The 23,336-nt window shown below is 42.9% G+C and overlaps 1 protein-coding gene across 2 annotated transcripts in view; it reads right to left on the bottom strand.

Moving 5' to 3' along the window:
- The window catches only part of LOC138471859 (ficolin-2-like), a 522,856-nt gene extending 500,893 nt beyond the window's left edge, over positions 1-21,963 (bottom strand). For both annotated transcript variants that reach the window (XM_069609718.1, XM_069609717.1), the window contains exon 1: positions 21,849-21,963. In XM_069609718.1, coding sequence (XP_069465819.1) covers positions 21,849-21,933 — 85 coding nt within the window. In that variant the 5' untranslated portion in view covers positions 21,934-21,963. The remainder of the gene's footprint in view (positions 1-21,848) is intronic.
- Positions 21,964-23,336: the final 1,373 nt, after the last annotated feature.

Genomic DNA, 23,336 nt, shown 5'->3' with positions numbered 1-23,336 from the left:
GTGCCATCTACAGAAGAGGAAGAAGATTATGCGGACAGACCGGGGCGTGGGTCAAAACCCTTGGGCACGCGACTCCCCATCGACCCAAACTCAAAGTGCAGTCACGTGGGGGGGCTTGTAGGGTGTCCTGACCCACGTTTAAGCTACCCTGCTACAACATTTGGTGCTGTGGGCTTAGGAAATTCAAGATGGCGGAAAACCCACATGTGCGCCGAAATCCAGGAAAGCTGCGCAGTTGTGCGCACACCAAAATGGTTACCTAACTTGCCACCCACCAGGGTAAAGAAAGGTCTTTGTTAACAAAATCCACTTTTACTGATGTCAAAAAGTTGCTGAAATCGTGACTCATTGGACCACTTTAAAGATTCAACCCTTTTTGTGGGGTTCCACATAACCATCTTACTGTAAGGAGCCCCATCAAAACAATGTTAAGCAAGGATTTACTACCATGTAAGAACCATTCCTGTTTAGAATGCATTAATCCAAGAAAATCCCAAAAATGGGTGCAGTACCAGTACTCACCACTATCCAAAAGCCGGCGTTTTAAAACCCACTGTGTGTTTTTCTGAAGGCAAGCAAAATGCCTATTTCAAACCTTGCAACATGTGCAAAATATTCACTGAACACCAGCAGACATTTGGCAGAATGGAGTTTTGTGTGCCTACAAAATCTGGGAAATGAAGAGCCCAAAAACAATGCTTATAACAAAAATGCTATGGAGTCAGCAGCTTAAGCCTAACTGCAACTGGATTTAAAACCACCAAAATCGAAAATGTTAAATTAAATGAGTGACCTATGTTTGGTGTCACATGCCTTTGTAACTGTTGAAATGTCATAGTTTTGCACTTAGAATCAGCATTCTAGCTGCATGTGTAAAATTACAAGTTATTTTAAAAGCAACAAAAAGTTAGCTGAAGGTCTGGCTTAAGGAACTTGATTTTGCCTAGCAACGGATCCCATCAGGAGTGAAACTTGAGTCACAACTATGTTCCCAGGCCAATGTTCCTTTTGCTGCCCACACTAAGGATATGCCATCTATCTGATAATTGAATTTCCTGTGCTCTGCCAGAGAGTGAACAAAGCCCTCTCCACTCAGGCAAAGGTTTTTATTACAGACGTCGTAAAAAGTGGCTTCCTCCTGGAGAAGCTGGGAGGGGCACTGCCTGTGAGAAGCAAGCTGGCTTGGCAGAAACTGGAAAGACTGGTTTCTGTACCATGTGACCTGAAAAGACACACCCCTGCAGCAAGGATATGGTTTTATAAAAAGGGGGATAATTCATAGTGCGGACATGTGAAAATTTTATAAATGATACCATAATTCTTGTGATTTTTCTGCCCACAGTTTAAGACGTGGTAGGAACCGGTGGTATGTTCAGGGGGGTTTTAGCGGAAAAGTGGATATTACTCTAAATGTGTGCATGTTAAAAATCTGAAACTTCATCAGTTAATGTCCCTACCCCCTGCACACATGTATGTAAAGTTGGGTCCATGTCGGAAATTGAAAAAGCAGTTAAAAAGTCAATTATGTACACTCTTTGAATGCAAGCTCCGAGAATGAGCAGATTTGGACATAGACATGGCTAAATTCAGCCACACCATGTATATGTAATTTCAAACAACTGTGTAACTCTGAAGTATGGATTTTGATCATATATATATTTGGGTGCACAGATGATAGGGAGGTTGTTTCAAGAGATCATAAAATGACATCAATCTGACTCACAGTTCAGTTTGCCAATCAAGCGGAGGAATGGAAGCCTGACCAATGACGAATGAGAGGGGCAAGTCTAGTGATGCAACACACACACCCATTCTCAAGAAACAGATAAAAGCAGAGAGTCAGGACACATAGAGACATTCAATTTCATCTGCCGCTGGAAGCCCTGCCGGAAAAATCCATACTTACCTCCATCAAACTCCAGAAAGCCAAACTAGAGACTTCAATCTATCCAGAGCAGAGACCAGACCAGAGAGAAAGCAGTGCTGTGCCTAGCAGAGACCAGACCAGAGAGAAAGCAGTGCTGTGCCTAGCCGAGACCAGACCAGGCGCTGTGAGCAGAATCCGGAAAGACCTGACCAGACTGAAGATCGTGACCAAGTCGCTTTCCTGTTCAAAATCTCTTGTGAGTACTTAGCAAAACTCAGAACACATCTCTTAGTTTAAATTCATCTAATTCAATCTATTTAACCTAAGTAGAACTGCCTCCTATCTGTCACCTGTCATTTCTAGTAAAATTTGTCATTTTGAAAAAGTGTGCGTTTAAAATTTACAAAACCAAAAACGACCTTTACTAAATTACTCATATCTCCGCAACCGTTTGGGCTAGAGACTTGCAATAACTTTCATTTGGAACCTGAGATCCTAGGCTTCCTAGGACCCCAAAACGGTAGAGATAGTCCTTGCGGTTCCTCTGTAATAGCGCTCGGCGCATCCGCGAATTTTGCCGCGATTTGCAATTTCTTCACATGTAAAAAAACTGCTGCTGCCTGATTTCATTTGCCAGAAATTCGTTTAACCTGTTAACTATCCCTGCATCATTGCTAGTGTGAGCATGGACTAATATTAACTAGATACCACTCACCCTGAACCTCTAAAAGGGAATTAAAAGCGTTTCCAGCATATTTCTCATTCATTGCCAGCACATATCAAAGCAATTTGGGCCGGTGATTTCAAAACTCCTACCTGTTTTCTGTTGTCTAATCTTGCGGGATTGAACTGATTACATTGATTGCATTTCTGAGAACTGTGTGCTTTCCTCCCATTCCCTTGCATTGCATAAAGAGGGGGGGAGTGAATAGCCAGAGAAAAGTGATTACATTGTTTGGTTGAAATCATATTGCGTATTTTCTGTACTGCATTCATTGAATATTGCATCCACCTGAGCCTACATAAAGCATCCTCTACCACATTATACTTTTGTTCCTATTTACCAGTGTGCTACCTTATCCATTTCATGTCAACTCATTAGTGATTAAAGAAGTGTGCTAGTGCCAGATTCTCCGTTGTTAATATTTACCATATCAGATTAAGTGTGATATTCAATTATTAATTTATTAAAAAGTGTGATATATATTTTAATTTATCAAATAAACCTTTTAAACTTGCAAAACAGAATTACTTCTTGGCTCAGTGGGGTCAGGGGGATTCCAAGAGAGGGGTGTTATACAAGGGTAGTCATCCAGAACGCATGAACTGGACCTAAAGATATATCAATAAGGGTTTTCATTCAGTATTCTAGACTAGGCGTTAACTTGGCTGTAGTGCTGAATTGAATCCTCTTACAGAGCGAAGTGCTTGGATGGATTAAAGAGATAGACGGCATTGTGCGGGAACCATCCCCCCTCCTGACCCTATTCGGCCTGGAAGAAGAGGAAGATGAGCTAAGTAGAATAAAGGGACTTGCCTCCCCACTCCTACTGGCCGCAAGGGCTGGACTGGTTATCAAATGGAAATCTCCACGCCTTCCAACCAAAAAAGAATGGACTGCTATTGCAACAAATATATACGTGATGGAAAAAATCACTGCAGCCCTCCATGAAAAGGGCGCACGCCACGAGGAAACTTGATGTGAATTCGCAAATTTACACATTCCAAGCCAAAGATAAACAACCCCGGAAGATCCAGCATTGTCGTAATCACTAATGAATACGAGACCCGGCCACCATCCCACAGCATAGAGACAATCAGGCTTGTCACAATGAACGAACCTACGCAAGCCAGACGAGATCAGCATCCCATCTTGCACCAAGCAGAGACTAAACTGTCACCGACAAAATGGACAAACTTGTCAGACCGTCTTGGGGAGGGAGGGGAAGGAGTGAGCAAGTTCACTTTACCCATGAGGGCGGGGGGGGGAGGGGTTATTATTGTTAGTACTAGTATCCTCGTTTTACTTTTATTAACATAGTGATGTAACTATGTGATCGCAACACGAGTGTAGCTATGCATATAACCCTTGTTGTTTAAAATCAATAAAACTTAAATTAAAAAAAAAAAGATGGCAGGAATGATGTGGGCTTGATCTGGTCCAGAAGGATCAAGGGTGGTAAAAACATAGTAGGTTTAATCCAGTTGACATTGTTTGGATGAGTAGGCATAATGGCAGGGCTTATAAGTGTTAGAGTATGTTGACAAATCAGGAATTAACCTAGGAAAGGAGAAGATTGCTGTGTTATCCACCCACAAATAGGTGGTTGGAGAAACCAAAGGAGGTGATTAACTGACAAAAGGTAGTGTCATGCTCCACTTACCTGTTGGGAAGTGGATATTGCTGCCGTACAAACTCGTACACAGGAAAAGAGTTCTGGAAGGGGCACACAGCTTGCTTCGTGTAGAGGAGTGTTACTCCTCCAAGATAGCAGCAGCTGTACCACCAGGTGACCTTCCCAAGATGGTGGGTTTCTGGTTCCAGGTTGCTAGGAGCATGACGCTGGATGCTTATATTAACGACTTCACCACAGGATCTTATGTGTCTGAACACTTAGGTTAGTGGGCTTGACGCTGTCCATGTTGCTTGTCCCTGTAGTTCATGTGCCTTTCTTGTATTCTGTGTCCCTGCAAGTTTGTTACTGGGGTCCTTTTGGCCTTTTTAACTTTCCTGTTGTTGCTGCTCACCCTGCCCTGTTCTGGCTTGCATGCTGACTGCCAGATCCCCCGCTGCTCTTTGGACTCCTTTTGATTCTACTGCCCTTGAAGCTACATTATACTATCCAAGTCCCCGCCCCCACCCCCCATGGGGGATTTTTGCTCCTCTCATTGGCTTCACTTCCTGGGAACCTGCTCCCTTTCACAATGAAAGCAAGCTAGGCTGTGGGTTGGGTAAAACTTCACCTACTGGTAAAGTAAGCTCTCCCCCCATTGCCACCCATATATCCTCTTTACCTGACCCCACCAGTCCCTCTGGTGCTGCTTAATAATATAACGGTGTATTTGTGTACAGTTCTCATTTTAGCCCACTATGCTGATATTACCTTTGTATGTCACCTGTTCTTTTGTTCCTGGTGTATGTCCCTCTTTTTTCCCACCCTTATAACTCTGCTCACCACTTGTCCTAATCTTTGTGCTCCTTTACTGGCACTCATCCAGGGAATGCCTCGCCATCTGTTGATGTGCTTTTGTGATCGAAAATTGCATCTCTGTTCTTCAAATACACGTGTTTTCTTGTATGTTATTAATGAGGAAACACATCGGGTAAATACAACTTGGACATACAACTGTGAACAGGGAGAAGAGGAAGGATGAGTGGCCCTAGCTCACTGTACATACATCATGAGTGCATTACATGTGGCGGGGAATTTCCACAAGTCTGTTACCCTAGTATGTCCCCGATCCAGTACAGTGTAATTAGTGCCTTAAATGACTAATCCCAGGACAGTTGGCAGTCCACCTGCTGGTGCCGCTTCAGAAGGGGACACTCAGGTCTCCCCTGCAGGCTGCAGTGTCCTCCTCCAGGTGACTGGAGTGGATGTGCCGGCTAATGAACCACCTGAAGAGAAAACAATGGAGAGTGTCTTCGCCAGTCTACCATGTCCCTACTGCTTACAATGATTTTGAATGTGCTTGGGCTAGCAACAAAGTCACTATAGGAAAGAAGAGTTCATGGACTTTTTTTCGAGCCTGATGATACCTACTGGCTTGAATCGTGTTACATAAGATCATGCATTCCTGATCATGCACTTTCACTTGTTTAATTTCCGTATATGAGTTGATTTATGATGATTACAGCCAATTGGTGATTGATGGCTTGACTGTGTTGAATTGTGTTGAGTTAGTCACAAAGTTGAGGACACACTCACTCCAGGAAAGGAAATATTCACAGGAGAGAAAGCTCTGAGGTTGTCTATTACAGGCACTGATGATTTATATTTGGAGAAATGTAAAGGCAGGTGATTTGAAACTGCTTTGAAACCCGTGAAGGCCAAATTGGTGAACCTGTCTGCCATGATATTTGAAGTGGAGCTCACTCTTGGCAAGAGAGATGGCCCTTAGAGTTTTAGAAAGAGGTGCCATCTGCAGCACTGGCCTAAGAAGTAGGTTTTATAAACGGTACCATTGAGAATATTCTCAAACTAGATGTGAGGCTGGTGCTGCTAGATATCCACAGGAGAGGGGGGGGGTTAAAAGGGAAATCTGCAGCCAGTACTCCTTGTTGAACTTGGATGAAGCTAGGACCCTGTGACACGTGGAAGACAGGGGAATCTGGGTTTATTTTTCAAATTGGTCTAATTGTGAAGTACACAAGAAGAAACACAGGGCAGTCTGCAGGTAGGACTCTGTAATGTGCGGAGGACTGTGCAATCTGGATTAAGCAACAAGCATGTAAAGGTCACAAAGTGCAGTCTGCGGGCAAGACTCTGTCGAAGCTAGGAGCTTGTAACGCGCCGAAAGACCATGCAACCCTGAATTCCTGCTTCAGCCCGTTCACGGGCAAAGCGTAGGAGGGGCACAAAGGGCAGTCTGCAGGTCAGGATGCATTGCGGGGCAGTGCGAGGCCACAGGATAAAAAGGAACGTCACCCACAGTTATCACTATAATGAGAACCATGAGAGCTATGGTCAAATCAAGAGTTACAGATACAATTCTTTTGGGATGGATTACCTGATCTGAACATACTGGAGACCAGTCTTGTTGTGAAGTTGATTCTTGCCCTGTATGGATAGAAGCTGGTGGAGAATAGGCTGCAACTATGTCTGCCCAATCAATTGGGGGATTTGGAGTTGGAGCTGGAGTTGGAGCCTGTTGGTTAAGCCTTCATGTGTTTGTCAAGCCTGGTAACTGCTTGTGTATCTGTTGAAATTGCATTTAGGTATGTAACTGGCCAAAGTGTTAAAATGCTAAATTCTACATCCACTTTCTGTGACCCTCTAGAGAAGAAGAAATCTGAGCCTATCTCTGACACTATGGTTACCCTTGACACTCTAATAAATGGTGGGTGAATTATGTGGCAATTTGGTGAAAAAACTGAAGGGAAAAAATCCACTGATGTCACCAGCACTGGGCCTTGCAACTGAAATCCCTGAAAAGTCATAATTTACAGCCGTGTACAAAACAGGAGTCTGATGTTTCACAGCCTCTTGGTCCCCGACAAGTAGCATCCATAATGGTTCATAGCAAAGAGCAAGATGTCCTTCGAGAAAGGGAGGGAAGGCAGTCCCTTGATCGCCCAAAAGACGATATTCCTGCTACGCACCCAAAACGAAAGCTACGTCAAGTGTGCCTCAAAACACAATTCAATTTGATAACCAAGACCTTTAGGTGCAGTCCTGATGAAGGCAGGAATCAAGTTGTTGCATCTATTTCTGATGCACTAATCGATCTGGAATTCACCAAAAGGCAATTAGTTGCCAGATTTTCTGAAGTGGAACCTTACATTGATTAGGAACAGCATTTTCTGCAAACTCTCGCTGCAAATATGATTTACATAAAATCCAAACTAACGGTAGGTCAAGAAATCAAGGCATATTTAACAGATTGGGGATGAATAGAGGTAGGTACTTAATCCAGTCTGCCCGAACACTCTTTTGTTAACTCTGTTAATACTATACCAACTAGTTAGGCCACAGTCTAAAAGTGAAATTGGGTAGTCCCTCAATGTGGTAATCAGTTGTGGGAAGGGTTGATCTTCCCATTTCCAAATGACAGAAAAGGCCACAGTTTACGAGATACCTTTAACATTCAAACAAGCTTTACAACCTACAGTTTGATTTAAAAAAATTGTCCTGTTATATCTTCATCATTGATTGTGAAGACTATCATTTCTTTACTAACACATCTTTTTCCTGATTAACGATGATGTAGGGTTGGTCAATACCGTGTGAAGGGAGCCGAAAACGTAGAAATACCCCTCTCTATGTAGCTTTTGTAGATTTCCCCTTTGTTTTTGACGAAGTTGATTGAACCATACTCTTGGAAAAATCAACGCATTGGGGAATACAACTTGATCTACTCCACATGATGAAATAGCTATACACTGGCACTAACATAAAAGTACAGCTATATAGTATGGAAAATTAGACTCCATACTGCCAGGCTTCTTCAGGCGTTAAACAGGGATGTGTACTGTATAGCTTTATGCCAATAATTCACACCACACATGCATTACGCTGATTACATCTTCCCGATGGATCACACCCCCATCTCCCTTAAAAGATTATTAAAGGCAACCTTAAATGCAAGATTATTAAAAAAAAACTGTTTGGACAATCATTGGACTTGGTTGGACATACTTGAAGGAGTCTTATGTAGCCGCCATGATACCTTCAACAAAGTGTCCCATTTCAAGCAATGAGTCTTTAATTGGGACTCCTCTCATTAGGCACCATGATCTTATATAAATGCAACGCACTCTTTATAAAACTTTACAAGTCACAAGGCAACTCTATCCAGGGTATACTTGGCAAATTAATTTGGAGTTGCAAGAATACGGCAATAAAGCAATATGTTAAAACTTGTAATTACTTATTTCTCAGCTTAGATTGGTTGCCAGATAGGAATTTAAATGCTCATGTATTATGCACTTAAATAAAAAATACAATCTACAACTGGGACTGGCGTAACAACATTGACTACTTCTCAGGTTAAACAACCTCAGCTGATTACGCAAAACAAGCCTTCACGATAACCATAACCCAGGACTATATAATTGCATACCCCGGCAATGAAATGTGTAGGTTTCTGAGGCTACTGTGTTTTAGCATTCTGCCATGCCGAATCAATGTATTTATATACTTTGATATACAGTCATTGGAAGGATATGCGGCCAAGGCCTCCATAGGTATAACAATTCCTAGTGGTAATACTAGCTGTAACAAGATGGAGAGTAATCAATCTCCTTCCAATGATCAAAGGGAAGACACACTGCATGATATGTACCACTCCAATACCCATTATCTGTGGGTAACCCCAGGCCTTCCAACCTGCCTTGCAGAGACTGTTTTCCAAATAGGTTCACCAACCTGGGTGCCACAGCTTTTCCAGGAGGTTGCCATAGAATTCCTTGGTGTTTCTCCCCTCTCCTTGAATTATTCCTCCCCTGTGGAATCCTCAGTACTCACCTCCTTTTGCTCCTTTCTTGAAGCAGCACTCTAAGGCATGATGAATTCACCATGCCTCTCCTTTCGTCCCTGCTCAGCCATTTACTGTGTCTGTACTAAGCCAAGATGATGGAATTTAGCAGGATCGCTGTACGTTGCCATCAGCCAGTAGGACACCACCATCGGGGCAGAGGAATCCAAGCAGTTTTCCTGGTGTGCGTCTATTTTTGCAGTCAGGACACATTCCTACCAGGAGCAGATTAACAACAGGCCCAGTTACTTCACGGTTCTCCGCTTGCAACCTCTGTCCCCACCTGCGAGTGCTCTTCTATTTGCCAGTGTAATCCCCTACTTGCATGCTCGCTCTTGGGACACTGCTGGCCTCTACGCACTGTCCCCATGAAGTTTTGAGGTGGAAAGGGTGTGATTTGAACTCCACAAATTAGTCGCCTAGAGTTAATAATCTCAGACTCTCAATCCATTTCTCATCATTATGTATCTTGCCCAGGAGACACCCAGGGATCCAGGATCACCCAAACATGATGAAGAGATGAGCCAAATCCAGGATCCCATTGCCGGGATCCCTCCCCACAAGTGGCCCTCTTTAGTCGGGGCTTGCTCTACCCATTTTTGTCATATTTTTCTTGAGTTTGTTTTTATAAACTTGGCCTTTAGGAGAGCTCCTCGTGTGCCCAATGACGCCAGTGAAATGGTGGCCCAACTCCTACATCTAACCTCATAGAACTCTGTATTCTAGTAGTTACTTCTGGATTAATAAGGAAAACACATTGGAAGGTTATAGTCTGCAATATGATGTGGGATAAAATGCCAGGATCTGCCATTGGTGCCATCACTACTTCCATAGTGAGGGTGGTTACTGGAGGAGAAATCATGATGTTAATCAACAAAATGTAAATCAGCAATCAGAGCCTTCACATACTCTGTGCTGCAGATCTTGCAGAACCCCTATCACCCCAAGTTCCAGACTGGGAGAACATTGCCCCGGGAGGATAGCTCAGTGGCAACGTGCGCGCCTTGAAAGCAAGACGACACAAAGCAACACAGGTTTGATCCCCAAGTCCACGCTTAGAAACCTCTGGGTGTTTAAGCGCGTTATAAATACACAACTAAGAGAAAAACAATTGCGCAACTACAAAGCAAACAATTCCTGTAACAGCGCCTCGATGCCTGCGGGCTGTGTGAGCGCCTTAAAAATGTTAAATAAAAATAAAAAATAAATTCTACACCTCTCATAGGATCTACCTCACCACTACCTATGACCCTGTTCCCGTTTGGATTCGATATTGAGTAAACAACCTCCCAGTTGGTGTTCTTTAATCTGAGGTGCTCTGTACACACAAATGAACATAGTGAAAGATAGGCAGTGTCCTGAAAGAACAGGTTCGTAGGAGGGACAATCACATCCCAGCTGCAAATCATTACCACAGCGTGCCAGCTGGACCCATGGCTTGGAGTGTTGGATCTGGGCACAGTGCTCAGAAGAGGTGGAGTGACAGATGTATTCTTTGTTATTAGTGCCACAAGTACAGATGGTTGGTATAGCTATAAGGTGAGCCAACAGAGAGTTGTTGTACCTGCTTTTTTATAAGCTACCACCAACAATGTGGATTTCAGGCCAACACACTGTCGTTTGCCTCATCTGGGTGAAATTGAGCCATTCTGCATAGATTGGAAGCAACTGTCCTGGTGAGTAGTAGACAGCTAAGTACTAACTGTGTTTGTTCATATTATTGCTGCTATTATTAATCTATTCCAGCAGCTAATTTGCAAATCTCAGAAAAAAGGAAACCTACTGTGGGAACTAATCTCGCCTCTCCCACTGCCTTAAAGTGTATTATCCTGGGAATACACTTTATATCCCTCTGCCCTGGCTCCTTTCTCTGTAAAAGTGTGGGTGGTCTGACAGCAAAGGGGTGGGTACAGTATGAATAATGCCACCGACTCCATTGGTAATCAAAGGAATGTTTCATTGTTCCTTTGTTTCTTATTAATCTCCAGGTTATTCAAATCCGGATTGTTAGGAGATGTTCAGAATGTTGAGCATCCAGATACTGCTGGAAATAGGGGATGTGATAGAGCCAGGATCATTATCAAAAGCAAAAAGCGATTAGAAAGTTTGACATCTCCAATAGCAGTGCACCCCTAGAAGAAGACACTAGGACATGAGGCTGCACAAATAGGTGTGTACATAAAAGGGAGCGAGTGCATGGAACATCCTCTTAGCATTAAGTTCGGAGACAGAAACAGCAAATGATTTTAAAAAGGCGTGTGACAGTCAGAGTGCAAGGACAGCAGTGATTGAGGCAGTTCTTCTGTGAAATCAACTCTGTTTCTCTAGGTAAGTCGTTTCGTGGAGGGGTGGCTCTAGTTGGACACCTGGCGAGTGCATGGAACATCCTCTTAGCATTAAGTTCGGAGACAGAAACAGCAAATGATTTTAAAAAGGCGTGTGACAGTCAGAGTGCAAGGACAGCAGTGATTGAGGCAGTTCTTCTGTGAAATCAACTCTGTTTCTCTAGGTAAGTCGTTTCGTGGAGGGGTGGCTCTAGTTGGACACCTGGCGGGTTTACTTGGGTCAGAAAGTATGCATAACCCAATACAAGCAGCTTTCAAAAGTGTCCACATTTAAAAGACTGTATGAGTGTTACAGGTGTCTGGGCAGTTTCTTTTTTACTGAATCTCGCTAGTGACAGACACCCCTATGCACCTTATATTGGCTAGTGTGTGTTTTTTCAAACTACACTATTTACCCGTTACCTGTAAAAGTCTTTTCATACTTAGCGTTGGGTGCATAGAGCCCTAATGTACTAGGAGAGACATTTTTAAACTACGGTAGTCTAGTAGGAAACCAATCGCTGGGTTAAGGATATATGATTGGTTATTTATATATGATTGGTTATTTAGAACGCACTTAATACCCAGAGGTTTCTAAGCGTGGACCCGGGGATCAAACCTGTGGTGCTCCAGGTCGTCTTGTTTCCAAGGCGAGCATGTTGCCCCTGGGCTTTCCTCCCGAGACTATGTTGAGAACAGTGTTCCTATCAAAGTACACACCCCCCATGTATTTAGATGGGCAAGTGTGGGCACAGTCCAATGATCCGATTTGTTTATTGCTTCCCTATGTTATGTATCATAATCTGTACACTGGCAAAAAAAACTCAGATGGAATGGTTGATAGTCTTGTCTGTCTGTATGTTCCCTCCTATGTTGCCCTCATGTTAAACTATGCCTGAATTCAAAGGTTTTCGCAGGGTGTTGAGCTCCTGCAGATGCCCTCTCGGCTGCTGCTTCTTGTTGGCCACGCCCCCTCCCACTTCAAGCGGGCCTGCTACGGCCCGTGGGGTGAAGCCCACGGACAAGGGCGTGGGGTGTTGAGCTCCCGCAGGGGCTCCCTCAACTTCTTTCCTGTTTCTTGGTGGCCACGCCAACTCCCACTTCAAGAGGGCCTGTTACAGCCTGTAGGGTAAAGCCAGCGGACAAGGGCGTGGGGTGTTGAGGTCCTGCAGGGGTGTTTGGCGGATGCATAGGGTGTCTGCTAGAATTTGCAGTGTCTCGCACAGATCAACAGCACAACAAGCGACGAAGAGGCCAGACAAGTGCAGGGATAAGGATAGACACAGAGTGAGGGGCTGTGGATCTGTGAAAAGGTGTGCAGTGCTAAGTCAGAGTGCGGCCTGGGGAGTGCAGGGGGTTACAAGTGGCCAGCTTGTAGTCCCGCAATCTTACTTGAACAGAGTCGGTGTGAGGCTAATCATGGCCTGCTTGGCAGAGGCTGGTTCTCCCCTATAAGCCTCACCACAGAGCCCTTTGATGTCTGTCCAGTGGCAGGAGAAGGGTGAGCAGAGAAGGCTGTTTGATAAAAGGAAACTAGTGGTAAGGAAACTGTTGCAGCCATCTACTGCGCTGGGCGGCAATGTTGCCAGTCTTAATGCACAGTGCAGCCGCGTAATGCTAATGGGAGACGCGTACAGACTCATCGAAAAAATTGATTACTTCCTCTGAAACAATTTGGACAACATGGATGCAGCGGTGAGTAGAATAACTGAGAGTGAGATAATGCCAATTCAATTGGAAAGTGCTGGTAGCAGCGGGAAACACCAGTGCTTTCAGCGTTCCCATTAGCTCTACCACCCACGGCCCTGAACCTTTCTCTGGCGGCTTTGTTGGTGGTTCAGGGGGTGGCTTAGGTGGGGTTCTATTGGAAAAGGATGCTTCACATATTCCAAAAACTTCTAAACTGCATCACTTTCCAGCGGTAGTTGCAGTGCAGGGAAAAGCTCTAACTTGACAGCAACCCTTCGGAGATCCGCATAGCTGCTTTTGACACTAAATTTCCTCGTAATCTAGCTACAACTGCCATCAATTTTTCCGGTGCTTGTGCAGTTCACGAAGTTGACTGCGATGCAGCAGTAACACCTCAACAGGGCCCAGGCAGAGGATTCATTATTTGACTCTGTTCAAGGTACGTTTTTTGTCTTGTATGTCGCAAATGCTTCCCAGTTGCATATAAGCTCCTCCACGTCCCTGACCCTGACGTCCCTCTGTCCCTCTCCTCTCCCCTGTTCGTCCTCTCAACTATGATCAGCCAGACAAGAGACCAAAAGAATCACTGGGATGCAAGTGTATTCTCATCCTAGCAGGATTGGCTGAACTAAAGAAACTGACACTGCTGGTCCTCAACGATCAAAGGGGAGGATGATCTATAGAGGAGTATAATTCAAAAGCAAAGGTTAACACAGGGATTGTCACAAGGGCCCTTCAGCTGCCAGCAGGTTTGCAAAAATGTGAAACCCTGGAACAAGTCGGATGTGATTGGAGACCTCACCGTTTGCACTGACGCCCCAGGTGTCCAACTCGAGGACAAAGCGAGAGTGGCACCTGCTGCTTTACGCAGCTATGGTCCAATCCCACTCAAGCAGCAAAAGAACATGCAGCCACTCCAGTGTAGTGTACGTGGGAGTGTGGTTTGGAGGACTGAGGGGATGCCCACGGTGGGTAGGCCGTGTGGAGGGTCAGATAGTGTCACAATCAAGGGGGTTCCTGTTTTCGGACTGGGTAAGGGGTGGAACATAAAAGGATGCGGGAGGAGGCCAGGTATTTTTGCATAAAGTGCCAAAAGCCTCTTGAGATTATACAGAATTCAGGGAGTTGCTAGTTAACAAATGTTCCCACTGGTTTCGAGTGACATGCAGTTGTTTATCACAAATTTGTGATGATAATGTCACCTGCACAAGACTGCACGATAACCATGGGTCTGAATTTGTTTCTATGTGAGTTGAATTGAAGGACCAAAGAGTGGTGCAAGGCATTCTGGGCCTTGCTGTGAGACGCTGTCTATCATCATATAACACAATTAAAATAAGTCCCTATCCGCATTCCAACGCTGTTTCCCAGGAAATCAAGTCACAATGCCAGTCGCTCACTGGAGCCAAATTCTTCTGGGGAAAAGGGTGTGGCGATTAAACCATGGTGTCAGGGTCTGTGTTCTTCGGCCCATTCGATGAGACTACACATGATCCATGGGAAGTTGCCTCTGGGCCGTGGTGTGGGTCTGGAAGGGTTTGGGTGCAATCTGTTTGTTTTGATATGTGTTATGTTGTACTTTGATGGCCTTATGGCCGAATAAAATTGAATGGTTATTTATTTATTTATTGTGTTATAGTTAAAAAGATAACCTTTACACATATACATCACACATATAATCACAATATTAAAGATAACCATAATGAATACATTAGACACCACAAAATATCAGTAATGAATACAAGAAAAATGAGGAGAATAGATTTTACAATGTGAAGGACTTTTTTGATGGCAACAGTACATAAATGATTTGTACTATAGCTACATTTTGGGACAGTTCATCGCCCCTCACAATTTGGTTCCAAAAATAAATAGATGAAAGAAAAGCAGTTTTATACACAAACTTCCCAAAATAGGTTATCCTTTGCACATGTAATACAGGAAAATATAATAATAAATGTTCCATAGTTTCCACCGTATCAGGGTGATTGCAAAAATGGAAGATACAGGAAATCCGCGAGAGTCCCAATCTTTGCCTGACAACCTCAAGGGTAGGACAGAGGTTGAATTGAAATGCTGAAAAGGTCTTCTAATGCTTTTGCCATGAAATTTCATAACATAACGGAGGAGAGCATCCATTTTATTCTCCATTCCCGTTACACTTTGAAATCATTTATATTTTTGTGTTGAAGTTCTCTTCTATATCCATACTTACATAGAGCATATCATCTGCTTCACAATCACATAGAAGTTATTTACAAATTTCTATGCAATGAGATACAGAGAGTGAGCTTTTATCCTGCATAATCCAATGCAAATCCCTGCAAAGAGAAATTTGAGTTTAGTTTAAGAATTTAGATTACAAACTCAGAAATGTAGAATTCAAACGTTACTATACAGGATTTTAACTCTTTGGGACTTTTTCGTAACCTTTCTCTGAATTATGTTACTCTATACATAGTAACCTAGACCTGCAGAGTGCACCAAACTTCCCTTTCTGATCCTCAAATCACTTTGAAGCAATTTGCTTGTATTGAATTTCCCTTTAGAGTCGAGATTTGTAAACACCTTTGTGGGGGTTCAAGGGTAGTAACAATGCTTCTCCAAGAACCCGTTCAAAATTCCTCATATCTCTGGAGGATACTATCAGTGGCCCATGAGCTTCTTTTATGGAAATCTGCCAAGACAAACAGGGACACAACACCAGTCATCACTGATTACCTTTCATTCATATCCTTTCTGATTCATCATCGACTCCACCATTCACAAGGATGCCACCATGCTGAACCAGCTAATGGACACCCACAACACTTTAAAAAGTGTAAACATGTTTTCTTAATGAAGTTGTCTTTTGTGTTGGGCTCACAGGTAGATGCACTTCACACTTGTTACTATTTTTAATGTCAGTATATTTATTAAAGTGAAATAACAAATACCAATGTCAGCTAGGTGTCAATACAGAACCAATTCAGCAGTTTTAAAGGAACAACCACAACTTGAACAACACTACAATGTCTCCTTGTCCGATCCCTGTGTACACCAGAAAAGCTCTAGCAGGTGCCTACTACAGAAGAACTTCAGAACAGTCCCAAAAAGGACCCAAGATTTTGGGAAGAGGACCCTGTCCCTGTTACTCACCATTTCCTTACCCCAGGAAATACCCCAACCATGTCTTCACACTTGAATTAGCCCTTCAGCACCATGTTAGGGGAAAATACCTCATCAAGCAACTATCAGAAAAATGGCAGCGCAAGCAATTCTAAGTCACAAACCATATGAAAAAGGATCTGACCTGTTCCACCTGTGAAAATAATATCCTCGCCTCGTAAGGCTCCACTGCGAGCTTAACATGATAAAGCATGGCCAAAACCCCTAGCTTCCCTATCAGCTTATTCAGACCCAAATGAACCTTCGTTATAGCCAATGTTGCTTGACTCAAATCACAAAGCAGGAGGATCCTGTGTTCCTAATATCTAACTCCCTTCTACTTCATCTTCGGGTGGAAAATGTTTCCCTGGTCTGGCTGGATCATAGCATGATAAAGACTGTGCCACCCTGTCCGCCACTATCATTAAATAATGTTGTTGGTATCCAACATGCCCCTTGGGCAAACCTGGACTTTAAATTCTGCATCCGAGTCTGTCATCTCTTAGTACCTTTTCATCACACAGGTCTTCAGGAGGAGCATTGGAAGGTAAGCCCGAGACTCTCAGGTGGACTACACCCATCAATCCATCAATATTCGTTTAATTCCAGATGGTAAAATATTTATAAAAGAGGTGTACTGAATTCAATAATATCACAAATAAATGGGTATAGAGCAATCCAGTAACTAATATATAAATGCAAGTGAAGACGTGCACATAGAATATGACCCAATGTATGAATACATAAATTCATTAGGAAATACAATGATTATAAAACAACATATTTGTTTTCCCTGATTTTCAGAGCCGATGGTATATAACGTTCAGGTCAACCTCTAGGATCATCCATCAACATTACATTTAACTAGACAGCCTGACCATCACACCAAAAAGGGACATAGTTCATCAGAGACACCATAGCTCTCTTATTCGCCAGCTGGAACTGTTGAAAAAATAACTTAGTTAGAAAGTTCCTGTATTCGTGGTAATGCCCATCGCAAATATGAATCAATTGCTGCAATAAACAGCTGGAATAAACCGTAGTTTATCGATTGCTTAACCATATTCCTTAAATCTGCCCTCATTTTACATTTTTCACTTTGTATTACCCAATTAGAAGTGACCCTTCGGTATCAAGATGGTCTACCGAAAGCATAGTCATTCTTAATTTTCCTGTACACATGTGCCTTCTTAATTATTTTGCTTAAGGCATTTTCAAATAACATCAAACTCCTAGAGTCGGAATAAATATTGCACATAGAATTCATATGCAGAAACCTTGCAAGTTCAGTTATAGCCATTTCATTGGCTTTTACTAATGTAGGCGGGTTCCACGGAAGCAATTGTGTGCATCACTTAAAGCGACCGCACCAATATTATCCAGAGGTTTATCAGCCAACACTATATCTAACAGAGTACACAATGGAAAGTGGTTGTTCCCCCCAGGAATAGAAATGCACATACCAATGACTAGCTTTCTGGCTGCTTGATTTGCAAACATGTAATCTATGTTGGAAGAGTGACCGTAGCTAATTCTAGTAAATCCCATGTTCTTATCCCCAGCACAAAATGCTTTTGGCATGCTAAAGCTGTACAGGGTCAAAAGGTTTGCCCAAGAAAGACCGTTTTTCATCCCATTTAGACTTCTCTACCAACCTGGGTGACACCTCCATATCATAGATACCCATAGAAAGTGGATCTTGGCGTTAAAGTCACCAACCGTACTACCTTGTTGTTGTATACTAACCTACGCCCTAAGGTCTTGAAAGACAACCTGCCATACGCTACCTTTTTCCACCTGAGATGCAATTGTACCTTTGTGGAGGATTTTACAGAGCAGACACAATGGCTATCAGCCAGGTTAGTGCAAAGGGGTTCCCCTCGGAAAACTATAAAACAGGCTGCAAAAAGAGCAAGATATGCCAACAGGGATGCTCTTTTAATTTCCAGCGAACGCAGTCCAGAAACAGACAAGTTGGCGTGGGTCACTACATTTTCTAGACACGCAAATAAAATCAAGAAACTAATTGGAAAGCATTGGTGCATGGTCACCAGCCCAAGTTGTGTGACGCATTTGTCCTTATGCACATTGAAAAGAGGCAAAACCTCTGATATAGGTTGGTCCATGCAAAATATATATACCCTGATCGCGCCAGGTTAGTTTGAAACACTATTCAAGCTTCATGGGCATCACAGATTGATGTAGTAGTAGAACACCATCCATGCAGTAATTGTAGTATCTGTTCTCTCACCATGGCCCCTACAGAGTTTATTCACGGTTCATTCCATTGGGCTTTGAGGCTAACTGTAATTCAACAAATGTGGTTTATTGTATCAAGTGCCAGTGTGGCCTATTATACATTGGCATGACTACCAGAACGTTTTCAATTAGGACTTGTGAGCACCGCAGTAGAATCAGGAATGGTGTCCTTACAGCACCTCTAGTGCAACACTTTCTTGAGAAAAGGCATGGTTTTGAAGATTTCAAATTGCTGGTCATTGACCAACTGAGATCTGAGTCTAACAATGTTCCCATGGCAACCTGCCTATTTAAGGTAGAACAGAAATTATTCATTGCCTCAGAACTCATGAGTTGGGCCTTAATGAAGACTTACAGTGGCCGGCGCTCATGGTTTAAACAAACTGTTTGTTCCGTTTGCTGTTTTGTAAAAGGCTAGCTTTAGCAGCATGGCCTTCATTTATCAGTGTTTGGCTCATTGCCCACCCGCTTGGTGATTCATTAGATCTGTGAGCTGTCAGGACCAGGTGGGCAAGAATAATAAATCAGTTCATTTTTCTCACCAGTTGGGATACGATTGTTGGGACTGTTGCAGAACCTTCCTAGCCCATGTTTTTTGGACCTTATAAATGTGCAAATATTTTTTAGGTGGTCCCAGTTCAACTGACATGCTGTTAATGATTAGTCTCCTCCACTTTTGGAACTTTAAGATGGCGGCTGTGCATATCCATAGCATTGGACTAATCATGACGGTCTTTCGTGCTCTGTGCCCTGCTTCGTGCAGCACTCTAGCAAACCAACGGGCCTGTGGCATCACATAACGCCGTACTTTTACAGCATATTAACGCAGCATTATGGAAGTCAAATCCTTCATAGGAATTTCAGGACGAGCGCCAAGGAAGACTAGACTTGGTTGGCGGATGGGACTACTTTTTTAAATCTAAAATCTGACGGGAGTTGTTTTCCCAATGTGTTTGCAGCAAACTAGACTAGAGGTACAGATTTGCTGATGGGGAGCCAGAATGGCTATCTGCGTTTCCAGCGACTGCACCGGGATGACACAAAGGCATGGTCAGACTGGGGTACCACAGATGCTCTCTGTGGAGAATTGCTAAGAACGTTGGTAATTGCAAGTGGGCACACAGTGAGCCTCAACACTCTAACTTTAGTCATTTTCATTTATAGAAATTCCTCTTGTGTACGCAGGAGTCCATTTTCAAATGGAAACCTTTTTCTGTGTTGCATGAGCCCACCATGCAAAATTGGGCTCTTCAGCAGTAGCTGATAAGGCTTGGACGCGAGATTGGGGTCACAGTGGGAGCACGGTTTCAAATGAACTCTGTGGCATGGGGTGTATTTTTTCTCTCTGATCTTACGATGTAAATTGTGTAACAGGGTCTTTACAAGCAGTAGTTAAGTAGGTTAACAGTATATGTCGGACAGGATCAGATGCTGTCAATGGCATTGTTATGCTCTTATTGTCTACTTTTTACTTTGATTTTATTATATGCAGAATGCATGTTAAGGTATGTTTGATGTGAGGCTTTTGTGTGGTTACGGAATGTAAGTATGAATTTGTTTTTAACATAATAAAATGTGTCTCTATGTCTTTTTTAATTGGCTTATTTTGTATTGGCATCATATACTGTTTTTGATTGCATACCCTTTTTGAACTAACTCCAATAAAATTTTTTGAACCAATTTCATAAACATTTGATTAAGTGGTTTGGGCCATTTAGCCGTTCAATTAGTATTAGTCTTCCAACACTGAACGGGGATGAGCCATGCTGATCACGACCAGGGCAGACATTGATCAGGATTTAAACCAACAGTGATAGATCATATAGGAAACAGCCCTTCCAATTGGCCGCTGAAGCAATGGTCTTATACAACGCAACACAAAAGTGTGCCGTAACCCACACTAACGAAATATGTTCGATTATGTTCTCATTTTGACTTCATGGCTCCTCAAAATGTTAAATTGACTTAATTACCTGTTTGACTTGATAAATCCTGGATGGGCCAAACTGTTGGCCACAGAGTTGGCAGTTCTTTTTGTTTTCCACCAATAGGAGTCAATTGTTAACTATGTCACTGTATTTCAAGTAAGAAAGTGCACAAGTCACTTACTAATACCCAGAATGAAACCTAAGTGTTTGTGTACATTTCAACTCCTTTTTGAATTTATGATGTGAATAAACCTGACAAACACATTTTTCCTGTCAATAATCTGATTTGGAGCGCCTGCCTGGGGGTGAACTTCCACAAACTCGCAGTTCCATTAGTGCACATAGGATCCCGTCGGTGATGTTTGAATCAATGAAGCATCAGAAAGGAGAGGAAAGGAAAGACATGACTGAGGACTGCCATGGGACATCCTCCTAGTCATGAGAATACTTACCAAAAAGAAATTGACAAGCCCATCAACCTTTCTCGAGAGATTTGAGGAATTTTGTGGAAGCTCTTACATAAGCATTGTGACTACCCTGGAATCTCACATGACTCTCTCTGAAAGCCTCATCCCTCAAGGGAAGTATGGGGCTGCTGCAGAGATTCAAAGTCAACCAAAAGTCAAAAGGGACGTTTGAGGTGCTCTGAAGGTTCACTTTGACCAGCTTCTATCAGATACAATCAAGTAGTAATTAAACGGATTTCAGAGAAAAGTAACAAAAAGAAGTCCAAATGGGATGATGGTAATTCTTACATGGATGTTCTCTCCATAGCAACTGAGACCAGCCACAGTGTACCTGTACCCAACTGCACACGCATGGCCACATTCACTTGCACCACTTACATGTTCACGGTGTCATCTCAGAGGCGTGCTCCGTGGCCTGTCCCCTATTCACTCGTCCTTTGCTTCAGATCGCCTCCCTATGAGGGAAACCTCTGGGAACCCGGCTTTCATTTTTGTCTTCCAGATGGGGACACAATGGTGCCCAATGGTGCCCAATGGTGCCCATAAACGTGACTTATTTTTAGCATCATCTTTTAAATATGGAGAGTTACAAGAGATAAATAAAAACATAGGAACCATCAAACATTCCTTGATTTCCAAAAAGAGTGAATGGCTCTTTTCATATTTTGCTCACTCCTTTGCCTTGAGGTCTTCCAGAATTTGCCAGAGGAGGCAATAAGGACAAAGGGGAATACAGCGATTTTTACAGCACCATGTATTTTAGAGAAGTGAGACAGTGACATTAGAAGGAAGATTACATTTTTCTGGTTGGTGCAAATTAGCAACTGGAATCCTCTAATAACAACAGTAATATTAATAATAATAATAATAATAATAATAATAATAATAATAATAATAATAATAATAATAATAATAATAAAACAATGACAATAAAAACAATGACTGTTAAAAAAGATGTGTCTACACTCACCAGGACAGGCGCTTTCAGTGATTACAGCATTACACAGTTTCACCCAGCAAAGGCATACAACAATTTGGTGGCCAAGAGTCCACATTGTGGTTGTTGTCTACGGAGGAGCAGTCACACAAGCTGCCCTGTGTTATACCTTCCATTCCTGTAGATCTTATAGGAAACAGTGCATGCATCACTCCGCCTCTTCTGAACAGTGCGCCAGGATCTGCAACTCTAAGTCATCATTGACCTGCCCGCCATCTGTCTTGGCAAGGTGAAGTCAAGATTTGTAGCTGGGGAGTGATGGTCCCTCCCACAAAACGGTACTATCAGGACACTGTCAAAATCAGGGCCCAACCTACCTTCCATGTTGTCCATTTGTATATAGCAGGCACGCCCAAAAAGCTGAATAGTCCCAGCTTCTTTTTCTTTCTTTCTCGCTCACGATTTTGGGTAGTTATTTGGACCCCTGTGAGGGAGTAGAGATTTTTCAATGTAAACATGGGACTAAAAGGGGCTGGTACATTGCTGGTATAGGTGTGGTTGTGTGTGGGGGACACTGATGTAGCAGGCCTATATTGTATCCCAGGTGATATTTCTGTTTCTCTATGACAAACTAATTGACATTAAAATAAAAGGACAAAAGTCTAGCTGTCGACCCAAAACGAAAACACAGATGATGAAAAACAATATTTGTACAATTCTAAATTATGGTGGGTGTTCATTGGCTGATTTAGCCTGGCGGCATCCTTTTGCCCAACTGGGTAGTTTGTGCAGAAGAAGAGGAAAGAAAGACATGTTCAATGACCTGCATGCTGCAACCTACTAGTCATGGGCAAACATCCCCATGAAGAAATTCACAGGCCCCTTAAACCTTCTTCCAGAGAATGAAGGAATTTTGAGGGGTCTTCGCGAAGCATTGTAACTGCCCTGAAATCACAACACACCTCTGTAAACATTGACCCTCAAGTGAAGTTTGCGGCAGCTGGAGAGATTCTAAGTGATTCAAGGGTCAAAAAGGAACATTTGAGGTAATATGTGGCTTGAATAGCCTAGTGTGAGTAAACGCAATCCGAAGTTGCTCCAGAACTGCTATCAGGAGTTCTTCTTTTCTGATTAAGATCAGTTGATTACGTCCCCAGCGACGTTAAAGAAAGGTCTGCAGCATGCAGTCAACAAGCTTTGGTGGGCACACTCAACGTACAGCTTCGGCGACCAGAAGCAGTTGCTTTCTAATTGAAAGCTCCAGGTACCAAGACCAATGTCTTTGAGTCTATTAGAAGTCGGTCACTGAATTGGTCTGGATTGAGGACATGGGGCGTAAACATTTCAAAACCAGTAAGGTGAGACAAAGGCTAACGGCTGACAGATGCAGAACAGTGGAGTGTGAGCTGAACCGTGTGAGTGTGAGCACACATTGTGTATAGGCGCTATGTAAATAAACCATCATATCATATATCATAAATAAGGCATTCCCTCTAATTCTGTACATATCTGTAGAGCCAG

This window comes from Ambystoma mexicanum, chromosome 8 (genome assembly GCF_040938575.1).
Source record: "Ambystoma mexicanum isolate Mex_15411 chromosome 8, UKY_AmexF1_1, whole genome shotgun sequence".
NCBI classification, from domain to species: domain Eukaryota; kingdom Metazoa; phylum Chordata; class Amphibia; order Caudata; family Ambystomatidae; genus Ambystoma; species Ambystoma mexicanum.
The sequence above is the reverse complement of the archived record's forward strand: the minus strand, read 5'-3'. Positions and strand labels throughout refer to the sequence as shown.